Here is a 25609-nt window from a genome sequence, read left to right as displayed (position 1 = left end):
AAACAAGGCAAAATGAAATAAATGAAAAACTGTTATTCTGGATGAACTCTTTAGTCAACGTTTATAAAATCTGGAGATGATCTATGATTACAGAAAAGCAGCAGAAAGCAATAAACAGTCTGCCATGTATATTCTGTTAGTAATGGCAAGAGGCATGCCTGAAGGTCTCTATAGGTGACAAAATTCTATTCCAATACTTTCTGCACTCAGTAAATTTTCTGAACCCAAAATATATATTAAAAAAAGCCATACCTCTGCAAACTGAAACAAGGCTGATGCTTGACACTGTTTTGAAGGAGCATCAGGGTGGGATGTACTTGAAGATATCTGAAAGGGAACATGTAATTTTTAAAGCACAAGGACATTTTTTCCATAACAGACTAACAGATCTGCCATATATTTCCCCTGTAGACACTGATAAAGACTAAGACATGAGTCATCACCCTCAATCCCTTTTAGAAAAACAGTATCAATGATAAATGAAGACAAAGGCCATGTTTCTAAAAACAGATGTGGCAAGAAGAAAAAAGACTGAGTTTGGCTCATTTGCCATGTCTCTTGAACGGGTATCAGATGTGTACCAAACAGCAGTTGAGGAGACCTATACTGATAGACTTATTTCAGTGATTTTTAAAAAATATAATATTAAATGTTGGAAGCTGCAAGTAAAATCTCTCTCTTACTTACAGCACTCCCTTTAAGCTGTTCTCTGCTTAGAGGCAGCTCTGAGACTGTGTTGGGGACACAAACCATGCGGGTCAGAGTATCTGGGATTGAATCTTAGCTCTGCTACTCACCAGCTACAAGACCTTGGGCAGCTCAACTAATCTCTTGAGACTTATTTTACCCAATTGTAAGTTGATGGTGATGATAATCCCCATTTTGTAGGATTATGGTGAGAAGAAAATAAGTCACAGAAAACACTGCCTGGTATGGAACCAGAATTCAATAAACTGTTTACTGAATATGAATAGTGTTTTTTTCCTTTATAACACCATGCATCCTCCCACCCACCACCGCCCCCTGCACCCACCCACACACAACCCTCAGATCTCTGACAGTAGGTAGGGGATTCTGTTACACCATCCTTGATTCAACTAGGAGAACTTTCGCTCCTACCTACTAGTGCTTATTCAAACTTCATTAAAGGTTTCCTCTGAGGGCCAAGTATTTCTAAAGGAAATACTTCTCAAGGATGTTTTGAAGCCAAGCCAGTTATTAATTTGGTTTCAAAGTGAACAAACCTTCTATCTAGCTACAAAATTGGGTGAAAACGAGTCACAAAAGCAGAAAGTATAGGCACTATAAATTCAGCCCATTCCCAGTCCCCCAAAAGTTTCTTCAATTAACTGTGCCCACTGACTCCATCAAAGGCAACTTACTAAGCAATACATGCACCTGGACCATAACTCTTCATAAGAATTCATAGGAATCATGTCTTCATTTTAATCAAATTAAGTTGGTTAGAAAGAGAATGGAGCCAGTTCGTGATACAACATTGAAGCCACTTTTAGAGATAAGGAATAATTAGAAGAGAGAACTGATTGAATTATTGACTCTATTTACAGCTGAAGGCACTAGGAAAATTTTCATTTCACTGTATTTTTTAATCAAACAAGCATTTTTAGAATAAATCTCAGTAAAAAAGATCTCCCATATCCTATTTAACAAACTAGATATATACAAATGGTCATAAATGGCTAAGATAAAACCAAGTACTCTGAAGACACTTGACGATAAATTTGTAGAACTCTTCTTGGTCAAATCATGAAACCTATCATTTCAGAAGACCTCCATGTGAGAACTGTGACAGATTGCAGATATGAATCCATAAAGATGTCCTGGGAATTACAGACCTACAGTCTATTATTTAAACTTATAAAAGTCATGTCTTATTTCAGACATGACTTCTCACTTCTACCAACCCTCCATAAAAGTTAAAGAAAACAAATAGTTTGTGTAAGGGGAAATATATGCCCTTCAAAGTTTAAATCAGAGAGTAAACCAAACAGAACCAGTGGTATAAACCATCTAGATTTCTGAAAAGCACTTCACAAGTTTTTAAATAAAAGGAGGTTTCTACAAATTAATATTGAGTAGAGGAGATTCTGACATGAATAGCGAGCTCCTGAAGATGGCAGGCTAGGGTCAAGGGTATCTTTGGACTCTTTAGTTTGCTATACTAACCAAAAAAAGTGCACATGTGTCAAAATACCAAAAATTTCATATGAAATCTGAGAGATTTCACTAGATCTTCAGGGGCTCAGGGATCACTAGTTAAGAATCTCTGCTTTCAAAGCCGGCACTAACATTATTTAATGTGTATAAAACTATGTTTAAAAGGGAGTGCAGACGGAACACTCTACTATATTAAATTCTTGAGGAAACAATATACAAGACAATTAGAATTCATGGCACACCTCACAGAGCGCAGACAGGAAAGTGATAGGTAAGGAGCATTATGTGAGCAAATATATAACATAATATTCTGGTGATATCAGCAGGACATTTAGGCATATTACCAACAATGTCATAAAAGGAATGACCTAATATGCCAGCGTGAAAAGTAATTCTGTCGATGACATGTTGAGAACCACCAGGAAAGGACACTAGAGGAGGAAAAAAGTCTGAAACTAAACATACTTCCTCCTTGTACAAAACTGTACCACCAGGGGCAAACATTAGGAGGGATGACAGTTTGAGAGAAGGTCTAGCGAAAGACAATTCAAATGATCAAGGGAGGGCCATGTGGTTTAACGCTCAGAAAAAATTAATCAATGATGGCTCCATATTGAGTTCCAGGGTAAAAGCAGACATTTGGGGAAGCAGTCTTAACCTTTAGACTTGATATCAAGGATAATGTGCTTTCTACATCATCTGTATGTTAGAGACATACTGAGCCAAACAGGTCTAACATTAAGACATAAGACTTTGAAAACTGCCAACTGTATGCTGAAGTTTCAATTAAGAGCAAAGTGTATGGAAAATAAATAAAAAGGAATGCACAGCCAATAACCATGAGACAATTCTATCTTCTGACTCAATACCTGTCAAATTAACACCTGATAAATAAGTTCTAACAATAATTCAATTATATTCCTAACTTCCCTAGCCCTGAATAAAAATTAGTGATGAGGTTTAAGGGAAACAACACTTAGTATGAGTTAATAACACGTTTCTAGAAATACCTTTATTCCTTAATTAAGAGACTCTAGAGTTTCAAAATTTATTTTCCCATTTATGATTATCTGATCTAAGAACGAAGAGTTCTTCATTGCTTTAAGTTACTGTCATCAGCCAAAATTGAAGCTCACTTTACCATTTCATTAAGTATAGATTGCAACATGTATATTACCTCAGCAAACTGAAATAATGGTGACTTCTGACGCAATTCAGAGGATTCTGAAACATCAGGCCTGCAGGTGCCAGAGGAGATCTGAAACAAAAAAAGGTGGTATGAGGCATCACACAGATAGCTCCTGAATGACAACAGAGGACAAATGTCACCTAAAACATCCCTATTTAAGGAAGGAATGGTTTTCATTCCCAAATTTAAGGCAGTACTGTGAAAAAAAGACAGTTATATTCTGCAAAGTCTTATACATGGTTTTATAAAGTTTTATATAATCATTCATTTGCTAAATATAATGCCATAAATAGTAGGAGATAGACAAGGCAATGCATTTCATGATGATTAACCAAAGTGAAATTTCTACAATGACACTCGTTTGATCTCTTGGCTTTGTACAACCAAAACTAACGAATATCGACTTTTTCCACATTCTGCATTTTCCCAATATTTCATACCACTTGACTATATGAAAACACAAAAATGAGTTTTGATCATTATAAACCTTTTGGGAAAATAAACCTAAGGTCAAATTTTTGTGTTTCAGGGTTTTCCTGAATTTATATACAAGTCTCAATCTTAGAAAAGTTAGTATTATTTTCCTAAGAGAAATTTCTTTTATAATATATACTTGTATATTATTTACTATATTGGGTAAACATTTAACACTCTAAAATCTTTACTTGTGATTTTCATTATTAACAATAGTTACAGAAACACTACTGACTTTAAAAAAAAAAATTCTTGCTGTTAATCAAGTACTATTCTCAGGATACATATTTCCTTTTTTATTGAATGTTAAAATTGACTACATTTGGGTGAAATAATCACCTTGGTAGCCTGTAATTCAAAAGTCATAGGAGTCATAGCACGTTAGAGGGGAAGAATTTCAGCATCCCTCTGATCTGCCCCCTTTTACAGATAAAAAGACATAGGGTGAGAGAGGTAAACAACACCTCTACTCCCCAACAATCAACGATCGCTGACCACCACAAGAACGTGTTTATGCTCCAGCTCCTCCCAGGGCTTTTGTTTAACGCAGAATCCTCAACATTGCCTGGGTGCACTGTAGATACTCAAGTACTTGTTGAATTAACTAAATTAAAATTGATAACATGTCTTTTAAATACAATATCAGTGTGTCCCCTCTCTTTTCTTCCCTGAATAGCAAAGTTAGAGAATCTTAGGGAACAAGTTATCTTTTACTCTAGGGGAAAAATGAAAGTTAAAAATACTTTTTAGAAACCTGTTTCTGAAAACAAAATAATCCAAGATCACTGTTTAAAATCTGAAGAGAAAAAATACAGAAGAAAACTCTACGTCTACAATGTTATCTCCCAAAGATAAGCACTGTTAGAATTCCATGTATATTCTTGAGGCTGTGTGTAGAGATAATATTTTCAACAGAAATGGGATGTTGTACTAGTTACAAAATGTTTGCTTTTAACAGTACATTGATTTTCTTGTGTTATTAAACCTTTCCCTATGTAATTTTAATAACTGCATGTGATTAGATGGTTGAATCTATGGGAAGAGCTGGCAGTGACCCAAGTTATATTCCTAAAACCACAGTTTCACACTGAAGATGTGTTTTCTAACAACGTCACAGACCACTGGACAGAAGCGAGTATTTAAAATTTTAATTGTCACCTTTGGATTTGAAAGAGTAATGGCCACCTTCTTCCAGTGATAAGCTCCATAGAAAAGGTGCAGAAGCTTTAATTAATTTGCCACCTGTGGTTTGGCTGCCAAAGCCTGATTCCCTTGCTGCCCTTAACTATTTGACAACCAGTGTGCCAAGAAGTCCAGTAGTTTTTATTTGCTTTTTAAATATTTGATCCAAGGAGACACAAAATGTACTTTAAAAAGGCCAGCAAATCCTGACATTACTAGCCACAAAAAATTCCTTTCTTGGAAGGAATACTTAAATAAAACTCCATATAGTTTCTGAACAATGAAAAAATCAATACTGTTCTGGTTTATAAGGAATCCTATGTGTTTAGCCCCTAGATACCTTGGTAAATAATCAAAATTTTATTTTATTTTGATTTTCCTGGGAATTCCCAGGCAGTCCAATGGTTAAGGATTTGGCACTTTCACTGTTGTGGCCTGCTTTCAATCCCTGGCCAGGAAACTATGATCCCACAAGTTGCATGACCAAAAAAGTAAATTAATTTTAAAAAATTGAGCACAGGACTAAATGAAAATAAGGTGACCTGATATGTAGGTGGCACACATGACAAATCTATAGAAATATTTAGAATTAAGTATATTATCATATATGGGAGCTACCCTATATAAAGTCTACACAATACACACACATTTTTATTTCTGATCCCATGATGCATAAGACAGTTATCATTTATGGGATTAGTTTCCCCATGGCTCAATTAGCGTTTACATTAACTGTAAGAAGAAAAGTCAACTTTCTTTGAAGTGCCATTGTAGATAATTTGGCCATGCCTATACATCCAGCCATAAAAGTTTAAAGTTAAATTAAGACCCCCTGCAAATCATTATGATAGATGGTCTTAAGTAAAACTTTCTGCTTATATGAAGAATTCAAATGTGAGTAATTATAAAGATGTTTATAACCCTGTTTTTTTTTTTCCACTCAGTTTTGTCTGACTCTTTGTGACCTCAGGCTCCTGTCGATGGAATTCTCCAGGGAAGAATACTGGAATGGGTAGCCATTATCTTCTTCAGAGGATCTTCCTGACCCAGGGATAAACTGGGGCTCCTGCATTGCAGTTGGATTCTTTACCATCTAAATGAAGGAAACCCCTATAGCCCTACACATGTCAGTTGTACTACGCAACCAGAGAAGTTTATGTGAGCAAGTTTGTGCTCCCCATGGACTAGATGCACAGTAAATGCACAGGGAATATCTGTTGGCTGACTTGACTAGATGCACAGTAAATGCACAGGGAATATCTGTTGGCTGACTTGATTCTCCATGTTTATAAATATGAAGAATCTGAATGACCTGGCCAGGAATCACACAACAAAGACTGTTCAATGGTTAGAACAGCTGTAACAGCCACTGAGGCTATGCATTTTACTGCAGTGGATAACATCTTCTTTTAAAATCTAGTTACTCTTACTTTACAGCACTGTAGATTCAGCCTTTACCTTCCATGTAGTATAATGGAAACAGCACAAAGTTAGGAGCCAGAAGAACTGGCTTACTACTAACCTATGTGGTTACCGGACTTTCTAGTTCACAGAAGAATAGAAGGAGCAAATCAGAAGGGACCAAGAGTTGGGATAAGAAAAAGGAAGAGTGTTGAAAAAGAAACAATGCCGCCAGCAACAAGACACAGAAGGAAAAGACAGAAAAACTGTAGACACAGTATGTTTTAAATTTTATTGAAGTATAATTGACTTAGTTTACTTAACCAAAATACTGGGTTTATGATATACCTAAGGGTGTACTGTATAATATAGGGAATATAGCCAATATTTTGAAATAACTGTAAATGGAAAGTAACCTTCCAAAATTGCATTACAATTTTTAAAATATCAGTTACTTAGAAAAGTGGGCTATCACAAAAATTAAAAACAAAAAAAACAAAGTAGATCAAGTGGTCCTAAAGTTTCTCCTGAGTGTAGTATATTAATATTTATAACTATGATTCTAAGTTGTCAAGATAAGGATAATTATAAAATGTATTATTTATTTTTAAAAGCCAGAAATGAATGTGTGTGATACATGCTAGACCTACGTCCACCTAAAAACTCAAAATGTAAAAACGGCTCAACGACATGGAAAATGTACTGAGGGAGAATTCATTCCTGCACGTCTGATAAATGAGGCATCCAGTGCAAATGTATGTATCTGTGCACAATGTGAATGTTTGATAAAGAAATCTGGCATTATACTCACACAGAAGGAAGAGGTTATTTCCGACAAAAGGCTCCTATTTAAGAAATGTTATTAGAGGGGCCTAGACCTAGGGGTATCACTTTGCTGTTTGTATTTACAGTATTCTTAATTACTTTTTAAGTGGGATATGGCTAAATGTAACAAAATATAGAGATTAAAGGTATCTGTCCATTAATTAAGAAGGAAGAAAAATCCCAAATGAGCAGACATTCAGTAAAGAGAGAAAAAAACTCAAGTAGCTGTTTCTAGAAATAGTTTCTGAAATAATCCATAAAGCCACTAGGTGTTGCTATATGCCCAATAAAGAAAACTGCTAAAGGGCTTTTAAATGCAGTTTTGTTAGCCACATAGGTGTTCAACTTCCCTTAAATCCAATCTTCCATTTAAATTAGCTCTAATTCTCAATAACCAAGGAAGGGGAATGATTAGTATAAGAATTATGACGAGGTAGTATTTTTCGCACAGGTAAAATGTACATTGTAATAATGAGAGACATAGAAACATGACCCGGTCCCTTTATATAAAACAAAATCAAGCCAGTTAGATGCACTGTAAGTGGTCTGGAAAGCGAGGTTTTATTAAGCCCATTCCTGCTTTTCAAGGCACAAAACCAGTCACAGAGCTGGACTGTGATGAACACACAGTCAAGCAAAGCTATGAAGTGCACTGGTCGTATCTGAGCTCCACATCCCTGCCCTTGCTAATTCAAACATTTATTGATTGATTACTCATTCCTTCAACAAATATTCAATAAACACCTAATATGTGTCAGAACAAAGATTGCTGCTCTCTTTTAAGAACCCTACATCCCACCTGTGTGCCTTACACGTCAGGGAATAAAATAACCCTAAGGGGATGAGTCTGGCCCTTAAGGTGCTTGTGGTTCAAGTGCAGGAGACAGCTACACATTAAGAGCAGATGTGCCTGCTGGTGGAATATTATAAGGTCTATGGGAGGACAGAGAAGCAGCCTTCATTCTATCTGGGGGTGGATGGAAGAAGTAAGATAAGTAGCATCTGAGATAGCCCTAGAAGGAACATCAGAATTGCGGAAATGATGTGGTAACAGCAGAGGGCAAAGTATGGGTGACATGCCCTGTGTATGTGAGCATCAGTGACACTCCCAGTGTGGCTGAAGACTGAGATGTCTGGGAATGTGGTGGGAGATGAACTGAACGCTACTTAAATAAGTCTGATGATTAGGCTGAAGGCAATGGGGAGTCAGCCAAGGTCTATAGTCAGAGGAGCGGCATGATGAGAGATGTGCAGTCAGTGCTTTCAGTGAAGTGCAGGATGACTCTGGCTGGGGAGTGACTGGAGGCGGGAGACTAATTAGAAGGTTAAGGAATTAAACCAGCTAAGATGCGGGGCCCCAGTTCAATCAGAGATGGCATTTGCCAGGCCTCAGTAACTACCGGGAAGGGTATTAAGGCTGAGGGAGAGGGGCCAGTAAGTGCCAGTGTTTCTAAGGTAAGTTTGTCTTCTTCGGGAGGAGAGGGGTTGTGAGCAGAGGAGTCCCTTTCAGAGTTCAAGTGTAAAGATCTGGGTGACTCTGAGGCCCATGCACTGACTCAACCTGGCTCAACCCTCGCTCAACCTGGCCCAGGCTTTCCCACAGTTGGCAGTTTTTACCAAGGATCCTTCCATACCTGCATCTGGGTGATCACTTAATTTGCATTTAATATGAGATGTTAAATGGACTTGAGCTTTCAAACACAGGTGAACTCAATGTAAGTATATTATATCCAAGTAAGTCCTTCAAAATCTACTTAAGGACTAAAATGGAGCCACTCTTAATTAAACCTAAATGAGGTTAAGGAGTACCTGAGGATTAAAGAAGCGCACTTGACTGACAGATGCCAGGGCTGGGGTGCAGCTGAAAGAGAACCAGGCCACCCTGGGGATCACACCAAATAGTACCAAGTAGAATTGAGAATTCCTTGAAACTGGAATGCAAATCAAGTCAAGACATCCTGGGCTGAGAGGAAGGATAAGTGCCGGGTTTTTCTTAGGGCACCAGGGCCACCAGAGTCAAGTTCCCTGTCATTCTAAGCCATGTGGCAGAGAGTACAGGATGAAGTTCAAGTCAGACTCCAGGCCACTTGTATGCAGTGCTACAGACACTGAGAAAAACCAGAGCACCTTCCCGCCTCAGTTTCCCCGTTTGACAAAACAGGTACCAATGCTACTGACTTCTTCACAGGACCCAGTGAGGACAGAATGCAGTTGTGCATGTAAACACACTGTTGACAATGACGCAGCAGCACAGGCCCACCCTTCTCCTTCACCCACTGTTCATTCTCCTCTTTCCCCACTCACTTGCTGCCCATCCCCCCTTTCCACCACCTCTGGGAAACTGAGGGGCTCCTCTGAGCTCGTCAGCCTCTGGAGCAATGCGGCCCGGGGACTCACGGAGGACAGGTGCCTGTCAATCAGGTTGGGCAGAAGCACTTCATTCTCTGGCTTTGAGCCCCACAGTTAAGAGATGGCAGATGCTAGGCTGGATGGGCAGTGAGCAGTGGCATATTATAAAAAGGAAGGGTCTCTACCCAGAACTGAGAAAGTTCAAAGAGCCCATTTAATGTGAATTTAAATATAAATGTAGTATTTCCTCACTATGTTTAAAAGCTATAAAACTGTGAGAAGGGAATTAAAAGCTTTGAAAAGTGAAAATGAAGTCGCTCAGTCATGTCTGACTCTTTGCATCCCATGGACTGTAGCCTACCAGGCTCCTCCGTCCATGGGATTTTCCAGGCAAGAGTACTAGAGTGGGTTGCCATTTCCTTCTCCAGGGGATCTTCCCGACCCAGGGATCGAACCTGGGTCTCCCTCATTGTAGGCAGATGCTTCTACCGTCTGAGCCACCAGGGAAGCCCATATATTAAAAGATTTGGTGGGGGATAAAAGTTGTGAAGAGGGCAAGAGTTGGGGGTGGGGTTGGAATTCAGTGGATTTTAGCGTCCTGAAGTGGTCAAATATAGCAGCCTAAGACAGGCAGAAGCCACAGTAGCTCAATGTTACCAACAGGTAGTAAAAATAGCTGTCCCACTTCACTGATATGAGAAATTATAAGAAAGGGGAAATTCTTCAATTTTACCAAAATCTGTATTTGTTTTAAATTTAAAACTCACAGTGTTTAAAACATGGACATATTCATTAATTTAACAAATACTGGTATTACCACCTTTTCTTATCTCATTTTACCCGTCTCATTACTTAACGGAACATACACAAGTTTAAATCTAGTATAATGACTTTCTTGCTCTATGATGTTAGAGAATTTGTTTAACCTCTCTAGCCTAGTTTCCTCATTTATGAAATGGGAAATAATAAACCAACCTCTTAAGGCTCATGGAAAGATGAAATGAGATAACCAGTGTAAGTGCTTAGTATAGGGCTTGGTCCCCAGAAAGTACTCATGAAATGCCTGTGTCCCCAGAAAGTACTCATGAAATGCCTGTGCATAAAGGTGCAGCTCAGAACACTGCTAAGAGAAGGGGCCGGGGTTGAGGTGAGGTGGACAGGGACTGAATCACAAGTGGGCTACTGGAAGACTGAAGTTAGTCCCTCTGGGTTCAAATCCTAGTTCTGTCATTTCATAGCCACACAATCTTGAGCAGGTTATTTGCTCAATGTTGAGTATGCTGCTGGTAAAGTATACTATAGCCTGCAGGAGTAATAGCCTGACATTTCAAGTACGAAATGCCTAGAATAAATTATGGTAATAATACTACGTACCAATACTAGAATGCTTTTCAGGAGAGGTAAAAACGTCTTTTTTTAAATTAATCTTCATAGAAGTCTTCGGAGTTAGAGGCAAGTGAGTATTATTAGCTCCATTTTACAGGATGGAAAGAAAATAAAAATGTGACTTGATCTTAACTTTACTGTCATATTTCTTCACGCCAACAAAAGAACTAGGCATCTGAAAATCACAAATTCAGGTCCAATACACTTTCCAAATATCTGAAGGTTTGTCTTCATTTATTCAACTAAATAGATATTGATACCATCAAACCTTTTTATCAGTTATGATTACTCTGCCTAATTTTTCTTATTTTCTATTATTCCTCAAATCATCTCTTCCGTTTCAGGCAAGATGACTTCTGTGCTCACCTAGGTCTAATACTGACCTTTCCAATATTATTCCAAGCTGTTCTATACATTATGTGTTGAATAATCTCCCCTTTCATCTCTGAAATGTATTTCTTCCTGCCTTTATTTTTAAATTTTAATTTAGCTTTATATTTTTATTTTTATTTTTTTTTAAGTTAAAAATATAAAACAACAGATTTTCAGTCCTGGAGATTACTTCCAGAAATTCTAGATCATAATACTTATATTTTATTTATTGCATTTCCATCTTCAGAATATAACTCACTGATATGAAACATAAAGGCTTAACTCAATGTAATAACTTCCTTCTCCTTAGCTCTTCCCAGAGTTTGTGAACATTATTACTTTGCTTAAATTTTTAATAATATTACTTTTAATTCTTCTACTTTTTCTTTCTTGTTCCTTAAAAGTAAAAAAGAGAAGATATGTTCACTTAAGCTGCTGGACACTGTTCAACAGACCAGCTCTCTGATGTTCCCTGGTTAGTGTATTTTAAGCATATGTCATATTTTCTCAATTAAAATGCTTTATTTGCTTTTCGATTTACGTAAGTTTACTAAAATCTCATATTCTCTGGAAACACTCCATTTCCTTCACTGTTATGGGGTTATTTCCTAACAAGACTTCTATGCTTACATTTCACTGGGTCTCAACAGAGACAAGCTTAACATGCCATTCTGAGTGTGTGTGTGTGGTGGTGGTGCGGGGGTGGGGGTAGGTGGTCACTCCCCAATGGCTGTCTTGTATACAGACACACCTTAAGAGATATCACAGGTACAGTTGCAGACCACTACCATCAAAAGTGAATACTGCAATAAAGCTAGTCACGCAAAGTTTTGGTTTTCCAGAGTACATAAAAGTTACGTTTATACTATAAATAGTCTATTAAGTGTACAAGGGCTTCCCAGGTGGCACTAGTAGTAAAGAACCCAGCTACCAATGTAGGAGAGGTAAAAGTCACGGGTTCAATCCCTGGGTCGGGAAGATCCCCTGGAGGAGAGAATGGCAACCCACTCCAGTATTCTTGCCTGGAGAAGCCCATGGACAGAGGAGCCTGGGGGCTACAGTTCATAGGGTTGCACACAGTTGGACACGACTGAAGTGACTTAGTGCACACACCTATGCAAGTGTACAATAACTTTATACCTAAAAAATATACACACCTTAATTTAAATGTCTTATTGCTCAAAAATGCTAACTATCATGAGCCTTCAGTGGGTTGTAATTTTTTTTTTTTTTTTTTTGATGGAGGGGCTTGTGTTGACATTGATGGCTGACTGATCAGTGTGGTGGCTGCTGAAGGTCGGAGCGGCTGTGGCAATTTCTTAACATAAGACAGCAATAAAGTTTGTCATGTTGATGGACTCTACCTTTCACGAATGACTTCTCTGCAGCCTGCAATGTTCTTTGATAGCATTTTACCCAAAGTAGAAGTTCTTTCCAAACTGCAGCCAATCCTTTCAAACCCTGCCACTGCTTTATCAACTCAATTTATGTTACACTGTAAATCCTTTCTTGGCATTTCAACAATCTTCATAGCATTTTCACCAAGAGGAGATCCCACCTCAAGAAGCCACTTCCTTTGCTCCATTAGAAGCAACTCCTCATCCATTCAAGTTTTATCATGAGACTGAAGCAATTCAAGTTATATCCTTAGTTCCTAATCCTAGTTCTCTTGCTATTTCTAGCACATCTGCAGTTCCTTCCTCCACTGAAGTCTGAAAGCCCTCAAAGTCAGCCAGGAGGGTTGGAATCAACTTTTCCCCATCTCCTATTAATCCTGATTATTATTTTTTTCTTTCTGGTCATGCTGCATGGCTTGCAGGATAGCCTTGGGTCCCAACCACTGAACTGCCAGGGAATTTTCTTAATGTTGATATTTTGATTTCTTCCTGTGAAATGCAAAGATTCTTAGTGGCATCGAGAATGGTGGATCTTTTCCAGAAGGTTTTCAACTAAATGACTTTGCCCAGATCCATCAGAGGAATCACCATCTATGGCAGTAAATGACTTTGCCCAGATCCATCAGAGGAATCACCATCTAGGGCAGCTACAGCCTTACAAAATGCATTTCTTAAATAAGAAGACTTAAAAGTCAAAATGACCCCTTAATCCATGGGCTGCAGAAAAGATGTGTGGAATAGTATGAAAACATTAGTCTTGCTGGGCACCTACGTCAGAGCTCTTGGATGGCCAGGTGCATCGTCAATGAGCAGTGGTATTATAAATGGAATCTTCATTTCTGAGTAGTAGGTCTCAACAGTGGGTTTGAAATATTCAGTTAACTATGTTATAAACAGACATGCTGTCACCCGGGTGGAGCAGTCAGAATACATACAACATTTATCAATTACATTCATTGCTTTATATGGATATGATTTGTAGCACCCCCCGACCCCCAGCTCAAATTACAATAGTAACATTAAAGGTCACTGATCATAGATTGCCATAACAAATATAATAACAACGATAAGTTTGAAATTCTGCAAGAATTGACAAAATGTGACAAAGAGATACAAAGCGACTAATACGGTTGGAAAAATGGTGCCAACTGACCTGCTGGACGCAGGGTTGCCAAAAGCCCTCAATTTGTAAAAATTGCAGTATCTGCAAAGCACAGTAAAATGAGGGATGCCTATACATTTATTTTGCTTCTTTAATTCATATACTCTTTAACAACAAACACTGCTTTTTAAAGTTTATCTCAAATATGAAATATATTTCAGTGTATTCTGGGTATAAAGAAAATACAGGACTAACCATTTATGTGAAAAAGAGTCAAACTGTAAATGCAATTTTTATCCCATTTTATTCATCAGAGACACAAATAGTAGCATATAAAAATGCTGCCCTAATAATGCCAAAAATACTGTGGCAGATTTAGAGTTAATCAGAAGACTAAGGAGAAAGCAAAAACTCAGACATCCTGCTTGTTATTATTTGCTCATTGCTATATCAAGAACCTATAATTTCTCTCTAAAAACCCTAAGAGTACATTATATGTAGATCTACGAAATGTATAAACCAAAGAAACTTTTTAACCTAGAATTTTATTGTTCCTGTAACAGTCAGCCTCTCTACCTTCTGTTGATAGAATTGTTTTAAAAAATAAAACTATTACCTATATTAAATTTTTCATATTAAAAAAATAGGCTTTTGAGGACTTTTTCTATGTGATTAGGTTTCAGGCTGATGAATAAAGGAAAATCTCCTTTTCAGTAAACCATTTCAGAATAAGAATTTTCTCATGGCATTTAAAAAATTCATTACAATTAGACCTCCTCTGTGGAAGAATTTTTGTAAAATGTCACTTTATTTGACTGGTCCTACCCAACAGTTTAAACAGACTTCATGGTAATTGTTCCAAATCTAAGAAGTATCAAATTTCTGTACTTCTTTTCTTATCTCATTATCTTTATAATTTTCTTTTAAAAATATAAGTATGTATTCATTGTATTTTTCATCTGCCAATGTACATAAGCCCCTAAAGTTCTATGACAATGTCTACATATTTGGAATACGACTTCGCATAGAAATCAGGTATTAAATGAAATCTACTGACAGCTATGAAATGAACTCTCAAACTAATTATATTTAGAGACAGCATTATGTTATACAAACTTTGCCCCTTTATTGTTTCAATAGCTCAAGACTATTTTCAATAATGCCTAAATATATCTGAGATGAGAAGCAGGAATTATGAAGAAAGAGCTGTATTCTTAGAAATGGTCCTTAAAAACCTAAGTGCTGGCAACTTCCCTAGTATGAAATTCCTTCTTCTGTATGGTTCACTGCTTTTGGCCATGTAATTTTCTCTTGTTTCTTTAGCTTGAGATTTTCAAAATGATTCCCCTTCATCAGAAATGGAAGGCTGACCACTGCATGATTTAAATTGCTTGTGTCAAACTCTGCTGTCCTTATAAGTGGGGAGAAGAGCGATTCACTAAAGAGAGCCCAAAAGACAAATTTTAATTCAAAGAAAAAAAAGTATTCCTTTCTCTGATGAGGATTTTCATCTATCTGTAAGTTCTATACATGTTTATTTGTTTACATTTGTTCCTGAAAATTAGAAGGAATGCTAATAGATGTTTGGAAGAAAATTTCATTATTATCTAATCTATTAGAAAAGATGATACTGACTTTCACAATACAGTGCATTCTTGGAAATCATGAGTCAGACTGTGCTGAAAGTTCAAATGCACATTATTATTCCAACATTCACCTTTGGGAACATGCTTGGGATACTCTATGCTCTAGTCGGAGTTAATCTGATTACTTTTAATGTGTCATAAAGTCAAATGATGCCAGAGAAGGCTGTCATGTGAGGAAATACAAACATGCTGAATGATGAGTATGCAAAAGTACAAAGTTTCTTTTTTCAGCTAAGTACAATGTAAATAAGTACCGGTCCACCAAATTTACACATTTATTGTGATTCTAAATTGAACAGAACTAAAAAGTTAAATCAAATTGAATATCTGGTCAACTACTATGGATCCCAAACATAAACTATAAATAATAAAAGAGTTTTGTGATGTAAATGTGTGGTATCTTCTAAAACAACTATTTGAATATGCTTTAACTGTAATTCATAAGGCATGCATACAACTTAAGAAAGGAAGGAAGAAATACATATGTGTATGTGTGTGTAGGTTGCTCAGTCGTGTCCGACTCTCTGTGATCCCATGGACTGTAGGCTGCCAGGCTCCCCTGTCCATGGGATTCTCCAGGCAAGAATACTGGAGAGGGTTGGCATTTCCTTCTCCAAGGGATTTTTCCCGACCCAGGGATCGAACCCTGGTCTCAAGCGTTGCAGGCAGATTCTTTACCATCTGAGGCATCAGGGAGGCCCATATATGTATATGTATGTACATACATACATATATATATATATGTATATGCAATAAAATTGCTATTTTGGGTCCTAAGTAGTAATGCTGGTTGGGGATTGAAAAATTTCCATCTCAGGGACTTCAGTGTATAAAATAATGTGAACAGCAGCAGGTCAATGCATCTGTCCTCTGCTAAACGGGTTTGGAAAATAGAGAAATTCCATAAATGCAAACTCTGCATGGCTATTGACTACTACCTGCCTGTCAAGACTATATCTAAGAGTTATTTAGCAAACCCAGCCCAACAACTATACAAGGGAATAAAACAAGACCAGGGTCATTAGGAGGGTCTGAGTCCTTTTTCATTTTCCATTTTAAAGAACAAGCAATCCTAAAATGCCACGTTTTCTGATTTTCAAAAGCAGGAGTTTGGATTTATTCAGGTACCAGAGAGACCAACAGTCTCATGCTTGTTTTTTTTAACTCTCACCTTTTCACTAACAAGTCTAAATGAGAACATCACAAAAGCAGACACTGTTATGAACAGAATGAATGACTCATAGGATCCACCCTCTGGACTCCATTACAAAGCCATGGCAAATGCTAATTATCTGTATGTCCTAAGTCTTACACCTGTGCTCAGAGAATCTCAAAATCTGCACCCAATCTCCGTTTGTGTCCTTTTGGGTTCATGTAACCCAGTCTGTTACTTTCAAGGCATAATACCATGCACATAGAAACCTTAATGAAAATTAAAAGCATAGTTTGTTCATGAGCTGTTAACAGTGAAACTGCAGAATAAACACTGTGAGCAGAACACAAGTCTCTGTGTTATCAGCTTCTAGCAGAAGTGGAACAGAGAGGGATAGGGACTGCTTACCTCTGGTGTCCCAAGAGCATGTTCTCCAGCTAGAAGCAGCATGCTCAGGCCTCCCATTTGAGTAGGATCTAAATAAGCCAAAGGTAAGTAAATTATCAATTCACAACCACGGAGAACATATAATCCAAAATATTCACGAAGACTAACAATCAGAAATCCAACAGAACCACACATAACTTGTCATAGAAAACTTTTGAACTTTATGAAGCAGTAACCTGGCATATACATGCTTAGTATTCATACTTCTGTGAGCTTTAAAAATACCACTGTTGTCCACCAGTCCAACAAAATACTTTACTCAGTACCACAGCTATTCAGAACATGAATTATCTCCTAGTGCAATGCTTCTTTCCTTACTGCATAGGGAGTTTGGATTAAAAAAACAATAGAGTGCTTATGCTTGTTTTCTAAGAAATTTGAGATTGTTATTCTCATATTATTTCTCCCACATGAAATCAGGGCTTGATAAAAAGAACCAGGTGATTGGAGGAACTTGAGAACAGAAAGACATTTTACAAATGGGCCACCAAAAATTTAGTGGGCTTTGTTCAAATATTCTTTATTTAAAACTTTTAAAAACAAATCTAAGTTCAACAGTGAAGTATTTCTGACATCTTAAATCTTAGGGGTAAGGTTAGGCCCTTCCTCAAAATATCTTTTAGCATTTAAAATGAACCCTTTTGATACTACTGAAGGTCTGTGTTTTCATTCCTTCAATAATCAACAGAAGTAGAAAGAGAAACTGGTAGATCTATGACCCAGGATTATATCTAAACAAAGAAAATACAGATAATAAGAAACCTATATCCTTTAAGGTTGTCTGAAATGAGTTACATTTCAGAACTTCAATAATATGTGAAAACGCCTAAGTCAATGCTTAACCTAGTGCTTCCTGGTCCTCAATAAACACATTTTTTATTTTAGTAATCTCTCTACAATTAAAAATGAGGATCAGACATAGTGTTGCCTGAAGACATTCAGGTGCTTCTTTTCTCTTTCGTTTTTTATTTTGTTTAAAGATATGTCCTTAAATCCATCTTTGAATACAAATCTGTCTCAAGAACTCATGAAGCAACTCTGACCACATCTTACAAATGGTCCAACTTTAAAAAAAAGAAAAGAATCTGCGGGAGCTTTTTAAAAAAAAGAAAGAAAGAGCTTAGTAGAGGTAAAATATGTCACCAAATGATCAGGTGGTCACAAAATAGCTCCATGTTGGAAGACAGCCTTGTAGGAAGACATGTAGGAACACAGGCTGATCTGCTAAAACAAGGCTCTTTCTTGTTCAGATTCAATTCTTAATTAAATGTTAAGTTTATGAACTACTGTGGCTGCTAAAACTGACACTTAAATCTATTGGCAAATAAAAATTAAGAGAAATGAACTGGGTGGAAAGTAAAAGCGAACTTTAGTTCTCGGAGCAGCCAAATACTTTTGGAACTGTCATTCTAGAGATAAGAAGGATTGAATAATTGCTTTCTAATAAAGATAAAAATGTGTTAGTTCAAATTTTTTAGTAAAATATGAACATATGTCCATGATAATCTATTTACGTTATACATGAATATGACTTTGCTGTATAGACACTAAAACACAGACAAGAAATTACCATCATCCTTTACGTTAATTTATACTTATATAATGTTATTTGGATATACCAAAACTATACTTATATAAATAGCATGCATTCCATTCACTCAGAGGACCTGCACTAAGTTAAATTCTGCACAGCTTTTCCTTCTTAGATATCACACACTTGACTGCTTTGGGGTTACTAAAAAATGCACAATGTCATGTGACAAGGACTACAGGGAAAACAAAATAAAATGAAATTCCATGTAAGCTTAAACTGGCCTCTAAAAGCCCTACAGCTTCTTCCTCTAGATTTAAACAGCTAAGAACCATGTTTTAATTAACAGCAAATTAGTTTGCTATCGTTTTGCTAAAAAGGAACACCAGACCAATGTTATCAGCTATATATAGCTTAACAAGGGCTGTGATCATGGATTCCCAACACCCATCACAGGCCCTTATATAATGAGATAAATGTGAGAAAGTTCTTTTCCTTCTTTTCTGCATTTTTTAAAAAGAATGCTGTTTTTAAAAAGCTGAGCTGTAAATATCTTGGTTGAAACCTAGGTCCCAATTTGAATTTGTAGGTATAACAAGTAGACTAATAAAGTAACAGAAATAATGCTATAGACAGACATGTTTTATAGCTTTCTGCAGTATTTCTGGTTTGTGAATAGCCACTGTATGCAAAAAACAAAAAACAAAACAAAAAACCACAACCTAGAAAGACTGATCTAGACTTAGAAGTGGTAGAAAAAGCAATGGAAGATACATGCTAATCAAAGGAATTAATTTAAAAGCCAGTCAAAGATATATTCTGATTTGGTTCTAATGATAAGTTCAGATGATTAAGTATTTTATAAAAACTCCTAATGACACAATCTGGGGATTCTAGATGCAGCAAGCAGGTTGAAGCTTAAATTGTACAAAGTAACAGCTGAAACAAAGATCTCTATTCTGATTCCTCTGAGTTATGCAAAGCATCACTTTGTAAGCTTACCTAGAATTATACCACAGATATTTACATAACGATCACCTGAAGACTGTTTTCCCCCAGAATGGCCATCGTCGCGTCAGATGGCATTTCTTAGATTTACACGTGACACCACCACCTTGTTAGATGCCACAAGTCACACACTAAACTGTTAAATCTCACTAGGCCTTCTGGCTACTAGTGAAGTGTCGTCACAATACTGCTCAACTTCCATTCCCAAGCTTTCTATTTTGCAAACTGTTCAGAGCTCCCATTTTGAAGAAAATTTGTTTGTACTAATGACACGGGAACCCTCTAGCTCCACACCAGTTTCAGTGCTTCCATTCTGCCCAGTCTCCCTAATTCATCCTGGAAACTTCTCTTGATTATGGTATTATAATAGGTAGGAAGACAGACCCATTTGCAGGGTGAATATAAATACTTTATTTCGTGGTAATAAATGCTGTAACATTCCTTACCACCCAAAGAATATTAAAGGCTCAGAACAAATGGGACCATCTGGAATGTTCCATTTGCTGGGCCAGTAAAAGGATTGGGATGGCAATTCCCTCTAAAAACCAGCTGTCAGATCCATCCTAGATTTGTGATGGAGTTGTTCATCCTCCTGCCCTCGATGTTTCGTATCCTCAAATGATCTACATAATTGAGGCTTGTTAGGTATGCAACACAACTAAGGTGCTTACAGTGTCTGTTAGTTGCTCAGTCGCGTCCGACTCTCTGCGACCCCATGAACTGTAGCCCGCCAGGATACTCTGTCCATGGGATTCTCCAGGCAAGAAAACTGGAGTGGATTGCCATTCCCTTCTCCAGAGAAGGTGCTTAAGGGGAACAACTTAATAGTGGGCACGAGCGTGCAAGCTGTTTTGTTACATTACAAAGTCCCTGAGCTCCTGACAGTCTCCACATTGTTGTCTGCTTTTCCATATCAATGTCAGGAATCCACAGATATTTACAATGGCTCCACCACTTGGTCTAACCCTCCTTTCTTTAATTCTATATACATTCTAAAGCATGTCATACTCCAAAGCTTTAAGCTAAGGAACATATTTGCCATTACTTCCTTCTGGTCATAAATTTTGCTTTTCTCTCCCTATTATCTGTTAAAAATACTGCCTACATGAACTGCCCCAGTCTTAAAGAACAGGGGAAATTAGTGTTTAAACTCACCGGCCATTCCAAAGTTAAGCTGAGGCATTTCTTCAGTCTTTGCTTTCTTGGGGCTTGGCAAGTCTCTTGAAGAGTCAGATGGGAAGGCCCATAGTTTCTTTCGCGGATTGACAGTGGTGGGTGCTGGGGATTTCACAGGCTTGTTTGTGGTAGGACACCATTTGTAGCCAGGATTTGCTTTCATAAACGCATCTTTATACTATAAGTAAAGAATAGACAACATATTTTAATTAACACATAGATTGAAAAGGTTCTAACAGCCTTCACCTTATTCCTCTATTAAGGTACTGAATAAAAAAAAAAAACAACACTGCTGTGTCTTCCCTTGTAGAAGAACGACAGCCTCGGTACGGGGCTTTAGAGCTAGGACATGAATTTATCTACTAGAAAGTTCATTTGTGGGATGAGGGTTCAGAGGCAACACATTTTGTATCTTTCAACTCTCATTATTCTTTTTTCTTTCCAGTATCCAAATTCAGATCTCCGCCTGATCTTGGTGGAGAAAGGGCATTGTCTGTCATGTTATTTGTCACGTGTATCCATCTCAAAGTAGGTATCAGATGCACAGTCCAAATGTGAGCCGATACCAGGGTCAGGAACTACATTCTGCTCACTGCTTAAGTTGGTAAGTTAAAAACTAAAACATTGTTTACTGCACAGGCGAATACAGGCAAGTCTTTTAGAGCAATGTAATCAGTTGTACGAAAAACGAACCAAGATCAAGAATGGCAAGAGGACAGGGCAGGGCAAACTGATGAACTTTTCAGTTATTTGCAGGGGCATGTAGAAGAAACAGCCCTGGATACAGAGTCTGATTATCTGGGTTCAAAACCCACCTCTGCTGTTAGTCAGTGCTGGACATTAAGCAAGTTGTACAACCTTTCTCAGCCTCAGTTCCTCCTCAAAACTACAAAGTGTAACTGCACAGGATCACATCCTAGGGGTTTGCAATGAACACATGTGATCACTAAAGTGAACATACAGAGATCTGTGAGGTCATAATTAATCCATTACAACATGGAGGTTTTAAGCCTTCGGTATCAATATCTTCTTTTCTCCTTTATTTTTCTATGGTTTTCTCCCTCTTTCCCAACTCTGCCATTCTCCTTCCCGACAATAAAATTAAATAAAATATATGTATGCTATTCATGTTCTATTACCAAAATTATGTCATTTGATAAAATATATTGATGTATTCTTCAATGATTTTGTTATTACTGCTAGATATCTTATTTAATTAATATGATTTGTTCAATCCTATAAAGCTTGCTTTTCAAAATGAATACTGTGTGTAAAATTAATTTAGTATAAGACTGGAACAGCTTTTTAAACTAACCCATTTAAAAAAGAAGTTCCTTTACCCTTAGTGTAAAAACGGTATATCTGACCAAACTAATAAACATCACTTCACTTTAAATCATATAAATGAGAATTGTACTGTAGACAATATAATGTAAACTTAGTAGTCAATGGTTTAGTATTACCCCCCAGAATTACCCTTAAATTTTCTGAATAATCTTTTTGCTGTTAAACTAAAAGCTGTACATCTGCATACTGATATATAGGTACATGCAGAAGGAAGACACAGTAAGATAAGTTCTACTCTTCTTACAAAAATAATTATAACGGGATACTAAGGCCAGACCCAAACTAGAACTTATCATCACATAGCAGAGTAAATTTGGGGGTATCAATGTAAAGTAAGAGGTATTCTATTACAAGCACATTCACGTGCATGAGGGCGATTTACATGTTTGTTAAGATGAGGCAGACAAACAGTTTTGCTTGCTGTCTGGAGGTGGAAAGTAACAAATGAAAGGGTGAGATGAAAATCAAAGCAGCAGGCACCATGCATCATCATTTTGTCCCAGCAAAAGGCACATGAGCTTCAACATTAGGATGAACAGTTATTTGAATAAAAGCCACCACTCTATAAAGTAACAAAGGACTATCAAAGTAACATATCTGTCACAAGACATTTAGAAGAAAGTTTTTGATACTTTCGGTGTTTTTTTTTTTTTTTTTTTTTAGAAAAAGTCCCAACTGTGAAAGATCCTAGATGGATGGATGTGACTAGATTTCAGATTTCCTGTTTCTAGGTGTCACTTTCTTCCCTTCCTATGTTGTCAATCTGCTAGATAATACAGTTCTTTTCCAGTAAATACTACATCCTTTTCTAAGAATCACTTAGCAATTTGCTTTGATGAAAATCTGCATGTATGATGAAAACAATAATACTGTCATTCTTTGAATGAATTATTACCAGCATTGACTATTCTTAAAAGCACTGTTGGTATTAATAAGGGCTAGATTAAAATAACTTATGATATGCAGCTGTGCTGAAGACAACGTAAAGCAGTGACAATCACTGACCATAAACGTCTCTTTCTCTTGCATTTATTCTACCCACTCAGTCACCTCCATCTCCAATACTTTATAAGGACTGACTAGATGACAGACACTGGTTAAACACAGGGCCTGAAAAGCGCATGAATTAGTCTGTTTTCAAATTGATTTCAATCCACAATTAGTCACTCAAACATGTTACTTCTTTTAATACACGGTCCACACACCTTCCCCTGGCTCCAGCACGATAACTGTTTTTCAGTGGGTCTGTGAGAAGTGGACCATAAAGAAGGCTGAGTGCCAACGAATTGATGCATTTGAATTGTGGTGTTAGAGAAGACTCTTGAGAGTACCTTGGGCTGCAAGGAGATCAAACCAGTCAATCCTAAAGGAAATTAACCCTGAATATTCATAGGAAGGACTGATAGTGAAGCTGAAGCTCCAGTACTTCGGCCACCTGATGAGAAGAGCCAACTCACTGGAAAATTTCTTAATGCTGGGAAAGACTGAGGGTGACATGGTTGGATGGCATCGCAGACTCAATGGACATGAATTTGAGCAAACTCCTGGAGATAGTGAAGGACAAGGAGGCCTGCTGTGCTGTAGTTTATGGGGTCGCAAAGAGTCAGACACGACTTAGCAACTGAACAACTCCTGAAGCTACCTATGTGTAGGACAAATGGCAGAAGACAGGCCTGGAGTATGTGGGGTTTTATGGAAAACAGAAACTGAGAATTCACTATGAGGATCAATACTATGTAAATAAACCACAATATTAATCTTTTATATTCTTAAACTCAATGTAAAACAATAGAGCTGATACTGGCGCAAATATGTGAAATATCACCATGATAAAAAGAAAATCTACCACAATTATAAGGGATTATTCAGTAATTACCTTGTTTTTTTAAAAAAGGCATAATACAATTTAAATTCTGTAACTTTGCAGGGGCTAAGTGAATCTTCAGCATAATAAATTTTGAGATGGCTACTGAATCTGGAGACAACTGCACCTCCTCACATTGGCAGGCAGAAATCACATTATGCAGGGTGGAAGACGAGAGGAAGCTATTTGAGAAGTGGCACTAATTAGTACTTCCTTAGGTCTAGGAACCTTTCCTCATAAAATGTTAAACCTTTTCATACAGGTCTGAATTATTCTTACTAGACATTTTAACAGGAAGAAAAGGAATCAGACTTTTATATGACAGGATGATGAATTAAATTTATGTATCTGACAGAACAGAAGTATTTTAAAGTATACACTAACCTATGAAACTTTCATGATAAAGCCACTCCAGTAAAAACCATATATTTCAAAAAGTGACTTGAATAAGTGACCAGGGAGTTATTTGGTTCTCTTGCAGAAAAGTCATGAAGGAAAAACTGAGTTGGCTACAGATACGGTTGCCTAAATTCCCTGTAAGGATTACCGTGGAGACAGTAGTTCATTTCCACATATAAATTTTTTTAAAGGACAATTTCCCTCCCCAATTTGGGTTAAGGAGGAGAAAGTCTATTTAATCAGTTAGCACTAATTAAAAATAAAAATTTCAGAATTTCTTTTAAGATTTAATTTTGGCACTTTATAAAAGGATGGTAGAGGTCTGGGTAAGCAAACATTATCTGCATTTCTGGAAATGCATTAACAGATAATTCATGTACAAGTTGGATTTAGAAAAGGCAGAGGAACCAGAGATCAAACTGCCAACATCCATTGGATCATAGAAAAAGCAAGAGAATCCCAGAAAAACAATCAGCAAATTAGAAAAACAACTAACAATTAGCAAATGGACTGATATTTCTGAAATCAAGTAGTTAGCTCACTTAGTGGAACATCTATTTTGTTAGGAATCATTAATCACATTAGACAGTAATCTGCCAAGCTAGGCAAATGATACTTTTAGTTTTGCTGATTCTTAGGTTTCAAAGATTAATTGTATATTTTAGTAGCACTTCAGTGTGTTAATAGGTTCTAATAAAAACAGTAAAAAAATTATTAGGTAAGGAAGTATGAAATACAAACATAAGCTTATCAGGAACAGCTAATATTTCATAGCATTTTAAACTTCATGCCTGTGCACACAATGCCTTACTTGTATCTTAACCTCAACCCTGTGAGGACAGGTATCTTCATTGCCAATTACAAATGTGGAAACTCAGAAGGTCTGAGAAGGGAGAAGGCTACCCAAACTCTACTGCTAGTAATTTGTTGCCTTGGATAAGTCACTTAACTCCTCTGGGCTGCAGTGTCCTCATCTTTAGCTTTCAGAAAATAGTATCTACTTCGTGGGATTATTTTTAGGATTAAATGAGTCAGAACCGTGGAGAGAATACAGCAATATTCAAAAATTGGTATTATTTCAAAAAATAAACACAAGTATTTTTTTTAATAATAAGAAAGTCCTGACATCCAGAACACAGGAATGGGAAAGGCCGCAGAAACAAGAAATTTGAGAACCATGAAG

General features: G+C 37.1%; 1 protein-coding gene across 1 annotated transcript in view; it reads right to left on the bottom strand.

Annotated features, from left to right (window-relative positions):
* Positions 1-25609, bottom strand: part of BBX (BBX high mobility group box domain containing) — an 87661-nt gene that overhangs the window by 52010 nt on the left and 10042 nt on the right. Inside the window, exons 3-6 of the mRNA XM_052646240.1 lie at positions 20796-20994; positions 17063-17130; positions 3356-3436; positions 253-327 (exon numbers count right to left, since the gene is read on the bottom strand). Of these exons, the coding sequence (XP_052502200.1) occupies positions 253-327; positions 3356-3436; positions 17063-17130; positions 20796-20994 (423 nt within the window). The remainder of the gene's footprint in view (positions 1-252; positions 328-3355; positions 3437-17062; positions 17131-20795; positions 20995-25609) is intronic.

The sequence above is a fragment of the Budorcas taxicolor genome, chromosome 1 (genome assembly GCF_023091745.1).
Source record: "Budorcas taxicolor isolate Tak-1 chromosome 1, Takin1.1, whole genome shotgun sequence".
In the NCBI taxonomy this organism is placed as follows: domain Eukaryota; kingdom Metazoa; phylum Chordata; class Mammalia; order Artiodactyla; family Bovidae; genus Budorcas; species Budorcas taxicolor.
This window is presented reverse-complemented; position numbering and strand designations above follow the sequence as displayed.